Here is a 19,934-nt window from a genome sequence, read left to right on the forward strand (position 1 = left end):
ACTTAACTCTTTAATTGTCCTGCAGTGCACATCGTGTTTGAAAGTTAATAACCTGACAGTTTGGAATTGTAATTTAGGATGTGAATGTGCTTGTAGTGAGTCCAAAAAAAGAGAATGGACTTCACAGATAGCAAGCCTTCATAATTAGTGTATTTTATTAAAAAAAAAAAAAAAAAAAAAATTCCACTGATGTTAAGGAGGGGAATATCTAACATGGTGTCAAGTTCATACATTTGCCTCAACAAGAAGACCAGTATGAAATTACATGTTTATCTACATGGCACAGCAGTCCTACCTCACAGAACAGCCACATCAAATCACAGGTTGCAAAATCTGGTCTAGCAAAAGATCTTTATTTATAAAAAAACAGTATTACCAGTTACATACTTAACTGAAAAAAAAAGCATCTTCTCAGAGTCAAGGCAGGTATGAACGGTACATCATAGTTTTACATAGATAGGCAACAGTACAAATATACTATGCATGTGGAGAAAAAAGATGATTAACAAAAAAAGGATTGGTCTCTTTTGCATTTAAAACAACTCAGCGCTAAAACCGGGACTAAAACATAGAACAAATTGCATAAAGCTCACCCATGGCTCTCACATACAAACCCCAAAATAAAATACAAACTGGACACAAAGTGAAAAAAGGGTAAGAACAAATGGATTTTAGACCAAAATGTGCTTTTTGTCCACCTCTCAAATTAAATGTCAGTATCTTACTGCAATGTGTGTCCTGCAAATAACGAAGCCTGCCAAATTAAGACGCTCTGACGTAAAACAGCAGAACATAGATTCAGATCTGCATCTGAATGGCTACATCACACAAAAAACAGCAAGTAGTGATTGTTTTTTCCTTGGACAAATCCAACTTAAAGACAACATCATAGCAGAAGCACTTGTTAAGATTAAACTGTAAAGTAGGATGCATTTCTAGTGTGCATCTTGTACAGTAGAGCCAGGAATGTTTTCTAAAGCTGCATGTCAGTATGCATTAGTGGTTTAGTAGTGTTTGTTCCCAGCTTCACATTTTTGTGTTGTAATGGTCTGATTGGCATAAACCTACACAGAAAAGTAAAAACTCAGCAGCACAAAATGTCATTGTTTTCCACCAGGAGAGTTGGAAATGAAGGTATCAAAGACAAAAAGAGGCAGTCAGTACATAGGAACTAAGAAAATAAAAATCCTTTTTCAGCAACATAGATGGATGAAAATGTCAACATGTGGTCTTGCGTGCCTGGTTTTACACACAAAAACACTCAATAGGTCCATAATCATTTGCTCACTCACACGGCCACAGGTTGACTGTATGACACCACACACACGCAGCCACGCGCACACACACCTGCCCTTTCTTGTCTTCACCTGTGCTCATCCCAACCCAGAGGGGGAAAAAAAAAAAAAAAAAAGGAAAAAAAAAGACTCTAGACAGGAAGATAACTTCTATATAAACATTCTTAATCTACAGGGCAGCTGCTGCTGTCGACACATCCCAAACTCCCAAACAGTCCCACTTAAGGGACAATTTAAATTAATGAGCCAAAACTAATGTGGACATCCCATTTTCTTTTTATATACAGTATATACCCTACTAGGACATCTACGTACAAATTCATCATTCGGATGCAGATGTGGACAAAATTTACCAGAAATGTTGACAATAATGTGATAAAGAATAAAATGAAGCAGGACAACACCAGAATTAAAATGATTGTCAACAAAGGTGATTGCCTTTACAGAAAATTATAATTTAAAAACTGACTGTATTTCTGTTGCTACACTTGAATGAATCTGTGTGTGTGTGTGTGTGTGTGTGTGTGTGTGTTTCACATGAAAGTTTTGGCCCACAACACAGCCACTTTCTTTGGATTCCAACCATCATTTTCTGATCCCATCTGGGGGGGGGGGGGGGGGGGGGGAAGATAAGGGAAAAGGGGGATGAGAGGGAGAGAAACTGCTCATCTGCATCTTTTCTCCTCAGTAGCAATGGTAGGGCAGGGACAGCCCAGTCTGGGTGATGCACACAATCAGTTTTTCTAGATGAACAGAGGAAAAAAATGCTGATTAAAACAGAGTCACACTATAAACACTAAAATGAAATTTGGGTAAACTACTCAATAAACAAGGATGTAACACAGAGACTCACTATGTGGTATAAGTATGGCACACTGGGCAGTAGTGATGTCACAATAACCAGTTGCTCAATACAAAGATTAAATGTAATTTAGTGAAATGTAATTGAATACTTTTAAATACTTATAAAAACCAGGGAAACTTTATTTATTATTACATTGCTTCTTTTGCTTTTATGAAAACTGTACAAATGATAATCATTTTGCACTGCACTAAAGCGACAACATGTTTAAGTACAAAGAATGTAGATTGTTTGCTACAGGAAATAAGAGGTATTCTTATTAGTTCAAAAATCAGCCGGAACAGTTTGGTTCAGGTCAGAGTAACCCGTCAATGGCAGCCAAATCCACAGACTGTTTACCAACATGTTCACATCGATGCTGTGCCAAAAAATTTAAAAATCCCACTAGGGTTTAAACAGCCCAACATAGAGTGTAAAAAGAAAAATGCTAATTTATTCTGACCTTTCAGCACACTGACAAAGGCTCAGGAATTTTAAGTTATAGGAAGCAACACGAAAATAAGACAATAACCAGAATACCAATAATAGCATAATATTTCAGACCGAGTTTCCCAATGCTGCTTATAACTGTGCTTTTACAAAAGGGAGACAAAGTAATTGTTTGTAGCTGGGCTCTGGTGTGTGTTGTGCTAAGCACCCTTATTTACATGGTCTGCTCAGACTGGACAGGTGTTTCCTGATCTATCCTCCACCAACAGACACACCAACAATGCCAGCAATTTTTTTTACAAGTTGTTCTCTTTCCCAGTAACTTGGATTAGGTGGCAATTACATTGTTATAAACTGCTACAGTAGCAGTTTCTTTGCATAAAGTGGAGAAAGCCTTCCTCACCATTCCCCTATAGCAGAGCTGGGCTGAATTTGTATTCCCAGTGGGCACTGGACCGCAGCATAACTGGCTCTCTATTAACAGTAAACGGGAGGCCGTCACTGGCCCAGGGTTTTCCTTCTGTATATGTGCATGCTCATGCTGCAAACAGTTTCTGTTCATATTTTTCTGAACCATTACGGCCATTGACTTACTTTTTCCTAGTTCTGAAACAGTAGTTTTTTTTTTATGTCAAACAGTAAGTTTCCTATAACCAAATACACAATAAAATATATAATACATTAAGTCAGTTGTAGTAATACTCTTCATAGCGAAAAGGGTGCTATGAGGAGTAAATCACAAATCTTGTATTAGTTCAGTTTTTTTTTTTTTTTTTTACTAAAATTAGGTTATAGTATTGTGACAACACAACTGTACAAACAGCAGCTATTATTGTGTGTGTTTAAATCTTTAATATCAGCTTTGGGTTTATCTCTTCACAGAACGCATGGACCACAACACACAAGGAATACCTTGCAGCATACTATACCAGCATGTACACATCACATCATATTGTTATGTATAAGTACAGATTTCATTTAGTATTTGTTAAATTAAAAAAGACAAAAAGAACAGAGCTCAGAGTCCATGCAGGACAAGAGGTCAGTTGGACATACCATGCTGTTACATGCAGTGGGGGGGGGGAGAGGGGAGGGGGGCCTAACCATCGTAGGAGTCCAACAGAGGTAGGGAGCCCTTTCTGCCCCCATACAACCCTTGCTGCGAGACAACCAGAGAAGGAATAAGAAAGAAGCAGGGGTTGTGAGTGTAAGAAAAGATCATGTCAGTAGATGTGAGGTTTTAAACACTGTCATTGAAAAAGGTTAAATTCAGGAAATACTTCTTGTGGTGCAGAACATCTGGGGTTAGTGTAGTTAAGTAAGCAATATAGCATGTAAATGTGAAGGAGCACGTTAAGAAACATTACTGGTAAAGTGTCTGTGGTGTTGTCCAGAGTGTGTCTTCTCTCCCTCTGGTCCAGTGTAGAGTAAGCCTCTGAAATTATGTGACAAGAATGAGATAAAAGACCACAGATGTTCACTTATCATGTGTGCTATACATTTGTCTTGCTCAAAATCAGTGATTATGAATATACTCACCAGGGCCAAGGTCATTTAGTGGAATCATGTCCCTCTTTTCTCCTAAGACAAAACCAAACAGCGTGACAGCTCAAAACCATAATCCTAACTTTATTACACTGCCTATACACTACTCACAAAAAGTTAAGTATATTCAACATTCGGGTGAAATTTATAAAAAAGTAAAAAGTTCATGCTACAGTGATATTATATCATGAAAGTAGGACATTTAAGTAGAAACATGCAATGGTAATTCCCCTCATGTCAAACAATGTCTCAATTGTTAGGCGATGTCTTGGTCTCATGAGGACACAACAAGAACAGCATGCTTAGAGAATTTTTTTAAATTAACCAGAACATTTAGTGGTCAATTCAAGATAAACCCAAGACTTACCTCTGTCCAGTAGCGGCGTGGTGCTGTCTTCATGGGTGCCATTGGCTCGGGTGCTCGGGCCATTTGCGGTTGTGGTGTTGGGGTTAAGGTTGACCATGAAGTCGCTCTTCTTCCAGCCATCTTTCTCCAGAGGCTTGCGCAGCTCCTTATGTGCCCAGATGAGTTGCAATACTTGCCCTGCCCCCCGCACTTCACGATCTGAACGTTTGCTGTATGATTAAAAAAAAATGTTTTTGAAAAGTGTTCACATAATTATCAAAGTGTTTGTGGTTGATTCAATTGTCTTTAATAGCCACTTCTGCCCAGCAATATAGTCACTTTCATCCTCAACATTAATAAACTATTTAATTTATTAAAATCAAGCTAGTTTTTTAGTCACCAGCCATTCAACAAAACTTGAGTAGGGTTTACAAGAAAACATGCTGAAAACATTGTTTTTACTTCCATATTTTCAGCTCACAGACATACCTATCCTTGTTGATAAGCACCAGCCTCTCAATGCCCTGCGAGCTTCTGAAGACTTTTGCTGCCTCCAGGTTATTGCCTAGCACCTCGCTGAGCGTACTCAGTACAGACACAACAGTCTCTTCTGAAAGAGTGCGCCCAGACTGACTCTGGCCACCAGGTAGGTTGGCCACCAGGTGAGGCACTGCATGCAAACCTAGAGAAGACACAGACGCACTACACTTAAGCTTTCCAAAAGTTACACAAAAATACAAGGGGGAAGAAAAAAAAAAAAACTGTATATAGCACAATAAATGTTAACATCAATCAACATTCATCATTACCAAGCAATTCACAGTTGCGATTGTCAATGGCGAGGTTCCTCAAAGCTCCAGACATTGCCCTCACCACACGATCACTGCCATGAGAGAGTAACTCTGCCATCATGGGAAGACCCTTCTCAAGGCGCACAGTAGCCCGAATATACCGACCATACTGAAAAACAAAAAGAAAGGAAGAAAGGTACGTTTATAATACACGCAGATTCACTAACACTTTGTCAGTATCAAAGACTAACATAAACCGGAGATGATACTGTATGTACTTTAACAAACTCAAAACGCACATTAATACTTCCTCGGTTTTAAAACTGAGATGTCCCTAAAACATGAATTTATATTTAATAATAGTACATACACCAATCAGGCATAACATTATGACCACCTGTGCAATTTTATGCAATCCGATACAAAGAGGTTGTTCTAATGTTCTGGCCACCCTAATTGAAATGAATGAGGCTGTCAAAATATTAGAACCACCTCTAGAACTCCACTACCCACTTTGACCTCAATAATAGACACAGTATTATTATTATTATGTATTATATTAAGACTGAGAAATTATAACACTGTAGAAGTCGAATTCATGGCAGAGCCACTGTATAAGTTTGCATTAAATTGCACAGGTGGTCATAATGTTATGCCGGATTGGTGTATGTTAAGTGGGCTTAGAAACTGTACTAACAGTCCATCGGCCAGCACACAGGTTCTGGATGGCACCGGCAGCAGCCTCAAGCACCGAAGGGTTTTTACTCTCCCTGAGCAGTGATGTGTAAACACGAACCACCTCTGGTTGGAACAACAGCTCATAACCTGAAATCAGCAGAAGCAGAGTTTTAATTTTCGGAGTTTGACAAATTCATAATTGTGCTGGGCAGAGAACAAAAAACAATACATTCTACTCACTAGATCTAGCATCATGACGTTGAAATTTCAGCCTCAACATAAAACATCCTAATTTATAAAGACTTTAATCTATAAGTCAGAAAAAGACAAATCTGAGCCTAAATCACACTTCTATAACCATATTATTTGGTAAAGACAATTTATTTAAAAAAAAATAAATAAAAGATTAATTAAACCTAACTTCAGCAATTAAGAACCTGGATATTTTCATTTCAAATAAAAACGATGGATTTAAAAAACAACAACAAAGCCTTTTATAATGCAACAAATAATAATGAAAAAATGTCTTTACAGTACATTCTTTTTTTAAATTGTTTTTCAGGTAACACAGGAGCCACAAATAGACCCTGATAGGTTTTTGTAGAATTTAGAGTTTGCCATGTAGGATATTAAGAAATGTATGCCTTGTCATGTAAATTAACTGCCCTTGAAAACTGGTAATTATTTTACAGGAAGAGAAATGCATACCTTTGGCAGGAGTTGTCCTCTTTGGAATATCAACCTGATCCCCACTTCCATCATCTCCTTCCTTCCTTGCTGAGATGACAAAATTAGGGGAAGAAAAAGAGAACATGATAGAATCAACAGAGAAAATAAAATATTAAATGATGCTGGTCAGTTCTTTTTCTCTTGTGAAATGGAAATTGTAACCATGCAACCAGTGGAACAAGCACTGTGCGCATGCAATGCTGTTGCGTGACATTAGATAATCATGCCCATGTACAGCTTGTGAATGTAATATTATCAGACAGGCTTTTTTCTTTAATAAAGAACTATTTTATGTTAGCAAATGGGTAATGACAGAGGGTCTTATAGTTTCAAATGAGTTCATATGAACACCAGGAGGATCTTACCTTTAGAAAACCACTCATCTAAACACAGCAGAGAGAAGGGAATAAGTGAAATAGAGCGGGAAGGAAGAAGGGAGAGGAGAGAAAGGAAGAAGAAAAAGAGGGAAAAGGTTGTAGAGTGTAAAAAACAGCAATAGGTGTTTCAAACACCAACTAGCTCAAAGCCACCAGCCGATACCCATCTTTTAATAGCAAGTCTCTCAGACAAAGACTTATTCAAAACTGTGAAAGCTGTCCGACACTGACCTTTGCCCTTTCGAGAGCCAAAGCAGCCACCTTTATTAGCAGTGGTAGGTCCCTGACTAATGGGTGTAGTCTCTGCGTAGCGTTCACAGCCAGGGACTTCACGGTGAACCTGATAGGATAGATTCCTCAAGAGGCAGACACAGTTCTCCACTAACTAAAGGAAGAATGGATAAACAGGAGACAAAACAAATCAACACAGAGATGCACAGAAACAAAGTTATTTTTATTAAGGCTAAATTTGTAATTTTAAATGTAAACACTTCTGTCTTCAGTGAGCAGGTACCTTATTATCAACATCTTTGCGGTTGATCTGTGATTGGACAATGTACATGAGTGAATCCACCAATCCTGCACACTCTCTCAGCTTCCGCCTGGCTTCACTGCGTTCTGAACTCACATTTCTGTTGGAGAGAAAGAGAAGTTGAACAAATAATTATACTTTTTCTGGCAATAATTCTTTACCCTACTTTGGGTTTCTTCAATTTCTATCCAATGATCCCTGGCATACCTAAGACAGCCTGCAGTGTTGGTCAAGGCGGTCTCCCACTCCAGATGGCGTGGTTTGCAGCTCTCCTCTCCTCCATTGTTCCCTCGCTCCCAGCCCGAGTGAGGAACCATCACCTCGTCAACTATAGCATGCAGAGCATGGTCTACAATCTCCATCTTCACTGAGTCGTGGGATGAGAGGTTCCATAAGGTGCCTGAAACAATGTAAGACAAACTGTAACTAACAATGCAACACAAGCGACATATTTTGATGTTTATTAGTAAAAAATTTTACAATTTTTTTTCTTTCTGTAATATATATTGTGATATGAAACATACAGGAATTTACAGAAAAAAACCTTAAATATTTTAATTTGAAAAAAAAAATATAATGATCATTCTAAAATGATTGGGGTGAGTTTGTTGTTGAAACAACTGACCTATCTCTGCACACTCCTTGAATGCCTCACTAAGGAAGGAGGAGGGAAAGCTGGTGGCCAACAGGAGAGTGTAGGGACACACACCAAGTAAATAAAAAAATTTGCCACTCACATTTACTATGCATGTTAATGACACTCATGTTCTTTAAGTGCAAAAGGACATGTTCAACTGACCATTCACAGAAAAAAAATGTGGGTGCAGAATTAATGCTTTTGTAGTGACCCACATGTAGTGAAGCACAACACTGGCCAAGCAGCTGATTTCAGCACTTCAACCACATAACGTGAGCACTGTGACTGATATTCTGAAAAGATTTTAGAGGGGACTCACTCTGAAGTTACTGTTAATAAAGTAACTATTTTTGCTCAAGGATGTCCTTTTTGTTTCTAAAATAATTAAATAGAGCATCATTAGTGTGCCTCACCTCATACTGCACTTTCTGGGATGTGTAAATTGCACATGACACAATGAAATGACTATGCTGAAGCAATATATCATGCAGCTTTTTTTTTTTTTTTTTTTTTTAAATATTCTATTACTATATAATGTGTGTTTGAATACTAAAGTACAGCAAAGGCATACCGGCATTCTAAGATCCGTAATACCTGTGATTGTGTCAGTGAGGTCCTGGTCGTGGGTTTTCCTAAGTAGCCTGACCAGAGCAGGCACCCCATCACAGTTCTTGATGGCAATTTTATTGTCTGGGTCTCGCCCATAAGAAATGTTCTTTAGGGCCCCACAAGCTGAGTGGTGCACATCCTTGCTGGGGTGGTCTAGCATTGACACCAAGGCTGGTATACCTTTCAGGCGACGGACCTCTGACTTAACCTAGTCACACACGAACACACAGCAAGCGTTTCAAACAGACGCATGTATTAAAAAACAAAAGACAACCAATAGTCAAATGCGTATATATCCTGGATTTGACTGTGACAATTGTTCACCTTATCATTTTTGAATGTGAGATGCTGGAGAAAGGCGGCCGCATTGGTCCTAACAGGGTCCAGACGGTAGTTCAACATGGCAATGACCTCTGGCAGCTCTGGCTGTCTCCACGAGGTGGGAGGACCCTTTCTCAGTGTGCTGTCCAGTGAAGCCATGCTCCCCCGCTCCAAAGTCATGGGAACAGCCCAGGCATAAGGATCAACTCCTCCCATGTCAGTCTCCAAAGTATCCTCACAGCTCCTACATGTTTAAAAACACTGGTTAGGTGGGTCTGAAATAAGCTTTTGTTGTCATATATTAACAAACAAACGTAAGTTTATTACGTACTACTTTTTTCATTCTGGCAATAAACAGTCAAACTACGCCAAGGTATTGCATTTGGGTTTTACCTGAGTCTTCGTCTGTCCATACCCCCAGGGCCAAGCCCCAGTCGTGGCATTGTTCCATAGCCTCCAGGATGCATTGGTGGAGGTCCCACGCTGTAATCATCATAAGCCACACTGCGCTGATCATCTTCTAGGCCATAGTGGCCGTGGCCGTACCGCATCTCCATGGCTGAGCCCAAGGCCCTCATTCCCCGGCTCACCTGGGGCTGTGCTACATATGGGTCAAGCTGCTGGCGGCTTGGGGCCCGGTAGCCAGAGTCCAGAGTCCTGTAGCCATCAACAGGCCTGCAAAGAGAAGGACAGTAGAGAAGTACTCAGAGCTAGTACAGTGAGAGCAGTGGTCTGAAATGAAATTGTTACTGTGGTCGATCTGAAATGGTCAACAGATTATCTGGCTTTAAACAAGTCTGAGAGGTTGATAAATGGAAAGCACATGTTCCTACGTTAACTAAATGCAACCATCGGGTTATTATAATGCCGACTTTAAGTCTTCTGAACTTTTAATTATAGAGTGTTCAGAAGTTCCCCCATTTAAAACAACCTACAGTTTTGACATAATATGCATCATGCCTGGATATATGCATCATTCCTTGATATACAATCTAAATGACTAAATGTAAATGTAATGTAATAAATGTGCCATCGCAAGATATTAAAATTCCCCCGTAAAGTATATGAACGGCTGCTGTACCTGTAGCGGTCATCCATGTGAGAGCCCCTACTCAGGCTAGTGTAGGCCTCGGATGGTGGGCCTGGTCTGTAGTCATCATAACCCCCTACAGGGCCATAGTGGTAGTTTCTGGGTACTGTGGCAGTGGGGTAGTCTCCTGCTCCAACTTGCCTGTATGGACGGTCCAGAGTAGCACTGTAGCCACCCATACCAGGCACTGACAAGCCTCCATCCATTGACATTGTATCAGTGGGAAGAACTGTGCGTGAAATTGGTTTCTTCATCTGTGGGGCAGTGACAGATGTAATGCATAAAATGTCTTTAAAAAAAAAAAAAAAAAAAAAAAACAACAAAAACAAATAACAAAAAACAAAAACAAATAGATGAAAACATTGTGATGATCACATCTGTCATATCACCATACCCCATTGTCTGCCCGCCGTGTGGTTCCCTCATCAGAAAATACTGAGTGTACATCCTGGGAGTCGTCCTCTGGTGTGTAGCTCTCATCTAGAGCACCATGTGCAGGGTCCACCATCCTGTACTGTAGCAGACACACAATACACATTAGTATGTTTAAATCACTGCTATATAATACATACATATAAAAAGGACAATGTTAGATTATTACATTAAAAAAAAAAACATACCTGTGTTCCGTTTATGTAGGAATTTGTTAGTTTCAGTCTTTCTATGTCTGCATCACCTAAACGCCCGTTCTGTGAAGAGAGAGAGAGACAGATGTTAAACAATGTAAATATAATAAGAAACCACCTACAATTTTACTAAAATATTCACCAGTAAGATTGAAGCCTGATTCCCAGTAGCCACTGGTGTCTACTTTCTTTCTTACAACCGCCCAGATGATATTACAGCTGCTGAAGCACATTCAATGCTGACTAAACTGTCCGTGCATGTTTATGGTCTTTGAATTACTGCCAGACTCGAAGTGCAGCCATTTATCCTCACACCCTACTTCCTCCCGCTCTGGTGTTACATAATCAATGCTTTCAGTCTGTACAACTTGGACACTTTCTACATAACCAAGGTAATAACATCAATGCAATATAACTGCCTCAGTTATGAGAAACTGCCTCAAGCCGAATCACATGCGAGTACAGTGCAGTCGGCCTATTTGGAAATCCTTCTCAGGAACCACACACCGTCACTGTCAGCGTTAGTACTGAATACTTACGCTATTGACTAATACAAGACAAAACAATGTCATTTGCACAAAGAGACAGGACTGTTTTTAAAGAGCAATAACAAATGCAGATCATACTCTTACAACAAGAAGGGCACCCTTCCTCTAGTCTTTCTTATAAAACCAGCTCATTTACAAAAAGCCCTGTCATACATTTCAACCAACGCACATCTTCATCATTTTATTTATTTTTAGATGATAGACACTGGCATTTAGCACAAGGCCAAAAATACAGATTCCTGGTTTCTTAGCCTTCACCATCCATCTGTTCTATTCACATGAGTTACAACCAAGGACTGAAAGAGACAAAACAAAAAATATGTAGGCAAGCCCTTAAAGAAAGATACACATTTAAGGAAATTAGTTCAAACTTTTCTACAGTCAGTATTAAATTTAAAGTTAGAATAATGACAAAGGCTCAGCTTTAACTTTTCTTCCCAACCTAAAGGTGAATAAGCCAATTTTACAACTGATACTAAAGTCTTTCAATAGAAGTTATAACATGAGACAAGAAAATGGAGCATCAATTTCAAAAACCTTATTTCAGCTGTAAACAAGACAATTATAAACAAACATCTATAATGTGATCTTTTGCCCACTTTTGACAGGTATTACAGAAAAATATGACAGCAATTACTTTGGTGTTTTTGCAATATTACAGTACTGCTGAAAGGAGAAAAAAAAAAATCAGCCACTTTATATTTGTTTAAGCAAAATTAAAAAACAAATTTGTTCTTACACATCAAATGTATGCAAATAGCTGCTGTTTCTCCTAGTCATCTATGGTAGTAATTTAAATACCTGAACAGTTGCTTAGCAAAACAAGCAATGCAAATTGTGGAAATTGCAATTGATGAAGTTCCCGAGAAAATAATCAATCCTTGACTGTAATGAGTAATGAGTTGCTGCAACTGTGATAGCAGAGACATGTATCCAGTCTGATAGTACATTGCTATTTTTATTTTAGCCAACCCCAATATACAGGCTGTAAGATGACATTTTTACAAGTTTTACAAGTTCAATAAAAAAAAAAAATGCATTCAAAAGAATATTAAGCAAACCATGTAGCAGCATAACAGAAGTAATGAAGTTAATCATGTGTTTATTTAATGACGATAAAGCAAAGCTGACACATGTACAACAGATGACTGTTCTAAAACATGACATGCTGAAATAGCGGGGTGAATTACTGAGATTTAACACGTGGGACTGACAACAGGTGTATGTATCAATTACTAGATGTATCTAGTAAGTGACAGTACGTGACAGTAACAGCATGCTGAACACACGATAGTGATCAGCATAGGCATTTAGGAAATTGTACAGGTATGAGCAGAAATGTTTGCAGATAAGGTCTTACAGACATACAGATTGGAAACAAAGTGTGACGGCAGAGAGAGGGGGTGAAAAAAAACAGAGGTATAAAAAGATGCATAAATTCACTAGAAGGACTGGATGGAAGCAAAAATTATCCATATGTTGGTGATGAAAATGGGCTTTAGATGGTTATGAGACACTCTGGAAGGTATTAATGGATTTTGTTGTGAAGTGTTACCTGTGTGTGAGGGAGGGGGTGACCCAGGGCTGAGGGGCTGGTGGCAGGGAGGCCCACTCTCCTCCGCTCCTCCTCTAGTGCCCGGGTCAGCTGTTCAAACTGCACCTCCTGCTCCCTGACAGACTCCAGCAGAGCCGCTGCACTCTCACACTGCTCCATACACACTATACATCCCCAAGGGGAGAGAGGAGGGGGGCGTTACACACATCCATACAGCCTCAAACACACTACATCACAGCAAACAGCTGTGCAACAAAAACAGACACCTCTCCATGCAAAGCAGAGTAAGATCCAGATTAAGTATGAAACTTTGGTCTGATTAATATGTAGGAAATAAATTGTCATTTATGATTTTGACTGTGGCCAAGATGCAAAAAAGCCCCATTTCTGAACACAATAATTAACTTGAGTTTCCCAGTAAAACTCAGATCAGATTTTCCAATTATGCAGATTTTCAGTGACTTGAGGTTTGCCCCACAAGGAGCCTTAAAAAAGTCTGGCTATCATAACACTTGAGCAAGTCACCTGGAAAGAAACCTGTGTGACATGTGTGTTAAATGCATCAGTGCCATTAGTAAGTGCATGAGGTGAGCCACTGAGAGCCCCTACAAGAATAAGTCATGTGACGTGATGATGCGTAGTAGTCAGGCCTGGCCAACAGAACATAGTGTTTGTACTATCTGATAATAAAACTCTGTTATTTGCTTAAAACTATGTATACCTTTAACCTTTTTGGCAGAGCAGAAAATAAAGAAAAGAAAAAAAGATTATAAAAATAGTGCAAAACTGTACTGTCTTGCTACCACAACACTACAAGCAAACATTTGTTACAAGTGAAAAATATTTATATTTATTTATTTTGTTAACAAGCCAGTATGCTCAAACCCCCACTATGAACTCAATAATAAGCACAAAGTATAATTATGAGCTTTGACAGATTAAACTTAAAAAGTGAAAAAAAAGTTTTGGCACCTAAAAAAGTAGAATTTATAAAAGAACGGCTGTAATGGATTGCATTAGATTGTAGATCTGTACGAAATGAAGTGGTCACTGGGATGTTTATTTAATGGTTCTGTAATAAAAAAAATTAAAAAAAGAAAACCGTAAAAATGTGGTTCGCAAAATCATCAGGAAAAGCATTTTGTTAACTGTTTGTGCATATAAACAATAACTAAGAATTAAACCACTAGTTTGAATTTATAAGCCCTCTTCTGTTCTCCAGCAGCATAATTTGAAGGTGATGCATAAAGTTACAGAAAACTAAAAGAAAATGAAGCCTGCTTCACGAAAGAACACTTGTCACATTTTTGGGAGGAAGCTAAACAAGACAACACAGGGCATTTAGTCAAAGGAGAACTGCACACTTCTCTTAACAGTTTAAGCACAAAGCAGAGCAACAATACGCATGTGCACACTTGTAACTCATCTGATTAAAAAAATAAAAATAGTTAATACACACCTTCACCTGTGGGCGTTTGGTGGAAGAGGTGAGAGATTGCGCCAAGGTCAGAGAACGAGCTCTAGCTGCTCATACGTAGAAGATCACAGAACCACCAAGCCCAGAAACAGCGAGAAATTTAGGACTGCAGAGAGAATAACAGAGAAGTAAAGAGAAGAGAAAAAGACTAGGGAAGTAGATGTTTAAGTGTTGGCACCTCCGTTTGAAAAACAGCAACAGTGAGAATATCTTTGTGTTCGTTCAGCAAGCGCGAAAACATACGATAAGACCCAGATGTACAGTAGCTCCAGCTTTTAGACGCACCCTGTAACTCAACATGTGGCCCTTATAATGCACCTTGAGACAGGATGTGGACCAACCTGCAGGTCTTCAAAGGCCAGAAAACATTAGCATACAGTGAAACGGGGTTTTAAAGACAGTAACAGTGTTGAATGACTATATGGTCTCTAATTTCTTATTTTTGATTCTTCTCTAGCCTTTATCTACAACTGTCTACTTACGTCTCAACTTAAAAACCTTTATCATACCCCGTTTGTTTTTTGTTCTGTTCCGAGAAAGACATTGCTGTATCCGAATCTAACAAGTGAAGACTCAAATCCTTTTATCAGATGATACACCCCGCCTGCTCCTGGAAAGGTGAATAAACCCATGTATTGCCTTCCCTCCAAACACGCACACCTGCATGACCGGTTGGACGAGTTAGAGGAGGGGCAGACAAATTTCAATTTTTTTGTGGTGCTGCTCTCTGTCAGATGTGAATGTTCACTAAAGAGTTTGTGTGTGTGTGTAAATAAATAAATAAGGTGTAATAAGTTCAAGACGAAAGTTGGAGTTGAATGACTCACAGTTTCACCTTCATCAGATTGTGCAAACAAACAGAAAAAAAAAGACAGACATGACATCACTGTTTGGAAGGCAGACTATTATGACACTCATTAGCTGGTAAAATGAATCCAGCAGAGGCTGTGTCTGCTCTGTCAAATGAATGACTAACACATACATACACACATATGACTTTGCTTGTTTAAAAACATCCTAACTTGGGGTGTGCCTAGTGTGGGAAAAGGAGGAGGAACGTGGGATGGCCTGAATGAGGAGTGGCTGAAATGAATTTCACAACACAAAGGAATTTGTACAAACCAAAAGAAGGATTCGCATGTGGGACGGACAGGAAGGCATGCACTGACTGACACACACACCCCTTTGCTAACTGGATGTAGTGCCTCAGAGTCGTAACCTCCCACCTGGGCAAATCTGTAACTGCTGTCCTGTACCACACATGCCTATATATGGTCAAAGGCAGGATAGAACTGATACTATCCACTACAGAAAGAGGAGCAGAGAACTGCAGACAAATAAAACAAGGAGAAAGATGGGAAGTGAAAAAGACAGGAAGGGAGTGAGAGGGTAAGCAGGAGTGAAAGGGGGGGATAGACACATTTTAAAAAAATACTGAATAAAAGATAAAGGCTAATCTTGCATTCCTGGCATTGTCTCCTGCCAATTCACCAGCCCACCCACTTACCCACTGTAAAACGACCTTCGAAAACTAAGAAATATTCAGTGATGTGTCACGGCACTTCAAGGCAAGTTTACCAGTCACAAGGACCCATACACACGCACACAAAAATATACCAAATCTCTTCTTATCTGCAGCCTTTCTATAATTTAAGTCCATATGTAAACATTGTCGCCCTTTTCACCTCGTTTTATCTCAGAGATGACAAATAATCATTAACAGCCTACACTATCTTATTTCACTAATGAAGGCAGTCAACATTCATACAAGATAAATTATAAACTGCGATTGACATTTTCTGGCAAGTGTGCTTGGGAATGTGATTGAGTGTGTGTTTTCACCACAGCCAGAGGAGGGAATTTGCAGCTGTCAGTCCAGGAGGTTGGTGGAACAAAGACAAGTTTGTGCAACTGAGAAAATGAAAAGTGTGACATGAGTTGGAGGACATCATTGGACATATTTGAGTTTGACTGCATCTGTGTGATCGTTTTCCTCGGGGGTCACATTCACATTGTCCTATACTTGCATATTACTCCTGTCCTCCATCAATCTCTGTCTTTTACAGCTGTTAGTTTTGGCCTTAAAAGTCAACTGTCATTTTGTTGAACAATGAAAACAATCCTTGTTGTCCCACTGCCTCCCCTGTCTCCTCTTACCCACTTCCGGAGAAACAGGATGTTATGGGTCCAGCATCATGAGTAAAAGGGACACAAAGGCAACTTGGCTGAGCAAAAACCATCTTTTTTAAACAGAACTGCTTGCACAGAAAACAATGATAACCTATATCAAAATACACAACCATCATAATGGTTGGCTTCCTACAACGATAAAAATCCCCAGCAGTCAAAATGTTGATCATACGACCACAAACCTCTTCCCGTTTTTCTAATATTGTTCTTAAACTCCAGTTCTTAGTTCTGTTTTCATGACCTTTCAGAAACGGTGTAAACCTGCAGTGCTGAATCATCGAATTTTCATATTTTTTTTTAATAAAAAACTACTATATTTTGGTTTGTTTATTTAAAAAGTGTTCCCGAAGACTAACCACTGAATCCTAACACTGGAGGTTTTTTTTATAAACAAAAAGGAGCTAAGATCCATTTTCACCATTGAATTTTCATTAAAAAAAAAATTAAAAAAAAACAAAACAAAAAAACAAACACAAAATACTGAAGCTTCACTAGTTCCAAATATTTAAATGTCAATACTGGTCTTTTTTCCAACTCTATTATGACAACTATATTATGTTTTGGGCTTTAGACTGTCTAGCTCACAAAGCAATTTTAAGAAATCATCTATTGTCTGTCCAGTCTGGAGAGCATACAATAATTTAAAAATACAAGGTTGCTACATGGTCAGAATCTGAGAGAACACGAGCTTACAGGAAAGAAAATCAGGGTAAAGAAATGTCAAGCACAGTGCTTTAAGGTCAGCAACACACATACACAAAACATCTGATTGAGCCCTGACACAGCACGAGTCACATATCTCCATCTGATCCTGCAGCCATCAGTCAGCATGACTCGCTTAACCCCTTCAGAAGACATCTATGATCTTTTTCATATGCAACCAACAATACAACTTTTGTCAACTTAATTAAACTCAAGGCAAGGCACTAAGTATAGACACCTGCCACCAGCTGCAAAACACTAACTAAAACAACACATTCACTGTCAAATTACACAGTTGTTCACGTGTGTGAACATCACACACACACACACACACACACACACACACACACACACACAGTAACCAACATGGCAATTTGTTAAGAAGTCTGTGTGATGCCACTGTGCTGGTTTAAGCTGAGTGTGGCTTGTAATGGGATTGAAGCTTTAACCTACTAATCCACTTACCTCCTAACACACACACACAGGATGTTAACATGTACACACATACATCGACACACAAACACTAGGCCCTTTGTGGATTAACCTGCACACCACCAAAGAGCAGACACAATTGCGCTGGGCTTTGGGAGCATGGATCAACAATCAAAAAAATTAATTGGAGACATGCGTGTAAGAGGCTGAGGTTTGGGTGTTCACAACCACATGATATCATTAGTGGTGGCACCTGCAGCACATCACCTACAGAGCTGACCCAGTGATACCTTCACACTTACTGTATAAGCATAAACCACCTGAAGCCCACAGAAACGCACTTGCCTACACTGCAATATGTGCCTGGATAAAATCAGTGTTTACAAAGGAAGAGCTCGTTTACTTGTTCACACTCAGGTTGACAGTTATCCCCACCCAGAAATTGCCCTACCATAACAAGTCCAAACAGGACCCACCCAACAGGTTCCCAGGCTGACAAACTTAAAACCCCAGACTACAGTGTGGCAAACTACCAATGCAGGACCACCACCCTTTGATATACACAAGCGCACAAAACAGACTCAATGTACACATTAGGTGGGACTCCAATTACCTAGAATTACACGCTTCTTTCTGGGGTCGGGGTGACGAAATCTACTTATCTGATTCGACTGATAAAACTGTCTGCTCACCACAGAAAGGCGCTTAAATACAAGGCATCAACAGCAACGTTAAGTAGGTCAAAACACAGCAAATGTATACGACTGGGGAAGCCGAATTCAGTGTTGTAAACCCGCGTCACCATGGTAGGTCTGCTTGTATTCCAATTGAACTCGTCTTGATAAGCAGACCTTGGTGTGAACGTTAAGAAGCCACCTGCACTTGAAGAGGTTTGTCCTGAGTCCCACGTCGTTGTGCACCAATTTTCTAACGCGGTATAACAATCTATGACAGTTGAAACGAGAAGAAATTGCAGTATTAGCTAAAAACAGAGGCAGTGACAAAAGAGGCTGGTATAAACTGAGTCTTACGAACAAAGACTCACGCATTCTAGCACTGACTTATTCGTTGGTTTTGCTAGCGTTACTGCACAGATAAATGACAATGTTGGAGATCAGATCAGCCTAGCTGGCCACAATGCTCGCTCAGCACCCGTATGACCTGGTTTGGCTGTCTTGCTACGTTAGCATCACAATAACCCACATAGCCGACTGAGAGCGGTGCCAACAAGTAGCTAGGCTAGCATTAGCACAGCAACCACATTAGCCACAAGATCTGGAGTTAGCTTGTTTTCAATTAAGCGGAATTTAGCAAAACTCATACGCTTAAAATCTGAACGGCACCATGTCGTCTGTCATGACAGACTCTTTTAAGTTACTTATCGTAGCAAAAACCGAACCGCCGCGGCTCTGAGTATGAACTTTAAGTTAGCATCGTTAGCTAACGTCGTGCTGCTGCCTCTCGATGATGTGACCACTCCTTGCCAACGCTGCAGTGCAGCCACTATCTTTGGAAAAAAATAAGCGATCTTCGTTATTTCAGCCATCCACCTGTGAATTTTCCTCACCTGCTTGTAAAAAAGCCTCTCCCGACCCCTTTGAGACTATTCCGTTTTACTGTATTTTCGCTCGTGTTTCCTCTCCTTCACTGGGTTCTGGGTCAAGCTCGTTAAAGACGAAGCGACAACACCGACTTTTTTTTCCTACCAAAGTGAGGGCGGGACCAGCCAAGGAATTTACCGTAAAGACGGAGCACTAACATTCCCTCCTCTCAGACAGGTGTTTGTCACAAATTGCTACACGCCACGACCCGGTCACCCAGTAGTCTGCAGTAGGAGTGGGAGGCCCCTTTGTTCTTGTCGGTGCAAATCTAGTCGATGGCTAGATTAACCAAGTCCGGGATAACCGCTACTACATATTGCAGTTACATTATTTACTCACAAAAACCAATCAGTAGGCTGCTCACGACATACAATGATTAGTCGATGTACAGATTAACCGACTGGTTTCCCCCCCAGTTTCCCACATGGTAGATTCAACATCTTTAGGTATTTTGGCTTTTGATCAGACAATCAATTTTAATTTGTTTATGGAAACAGTCTGAGGATTAAAGAACCATATTTGTTTGAAAAAGCCCGACGTATTATGATGAATGCATGGTTTT

At 39.7% G+C, this 19,934-nt stretch overlaps 1 protein-coding gene across 8 annotated transcripts; it reads right to left on the reverse strand.

Moving 5' to 3' along the window:
• Positions 1-332: 332 nt before the first annotated feature.
• On the reverse strand, positions 333-19,499 carry LOC137133696 (catenin delta-1-like). Of its 8 annotated transcripts, none has more exons than XM_067517521.1 (22): positions 19,339-19,498; positions 14,430-14,553; positions 12,971-13,134; positions 10,862-10,930; positions 10,636-10,755; positions 10,233-10,495; positions 9,545-9,826; positions 9,155-9,395; positions 8,816-9,038; positions 7,792-7,984; positions 7,567-7,684; positions 7,284-7,437; positions 7,041-7,058; positions 6,655-6,723; positions 5,966-6,093; positions 5,287-5,437; positions 4,967-5,159; positions 4,499-4,707; positions 4,126-4,167; positions 3,954-4,021; positions 3,691-3,745; positions 333-2,038 (listed from the first exon to the last, which is right to left on the reverse strand). In XM_067517521.1, exons 3-22 carry the CDS (start codon positions 13,127-13,129, stop codon positions 1,980-1,982), a joined length of 2,814 nt encoding a protein of 937 aa, XP_067373622.1. In that variant the 5' UTR covers positions 13,130-13,134; positions 14,430-14,553; positions 19,339-19,498; the 3' UTR covers positions 333-1,979. The 8 variants fall into 8 exon arrangements, with proteins under 8 accessions (XP_067373622.1, XP_067373626.1, XP_067373623.1 ...); XM_067517525.1 differs by having other exon boundaries at positions 3,643-3,745; XM_067517522.1 differs by lacking the exon at positions 19,339-19,498 and adding an exon at positions 14,957-16,244.
• Positions 19,500-19,934: the final 435 nt, after the last annotated feature.

This window comes from Channa argus, chromosome 10, assembly GCF_033026475.1.
Source record: "Channa argus isolate prfri chromosome 10, Channa argus male v1.0, whole genome shotgun sequence".
Taxonomy (NCBI): domain Eukaryota; kingdom Metazoa; phylum Chordata; class Actinopteri; order Anabantiformes; family Channidae; genus Channa; species Channa argus.

Coding starts and splice junctions, on each gene's coding strand:
- LOC137133696 (XM_067517521.1), bottom strand. CDS start 13,129: ATGGAGCAGTGTGAGAGTGCAGCGGCTCTGCTGGAGTCTGTCAGGGAG. Junction 7,438..7,566: donor GCAAAGATGTTGATAATAAG/GTACCTGCTCAC, acceptor TTCTTCCTTTAG/TTAGTGGAGAACTGTGTCTG. Junction 4,022..4,125: donor ACTAAATGACCTTGGCCCTG/GTGAGTATATTC, acceptor ACATAATTTCAG/AGGCTTACTCTACACTGGAC.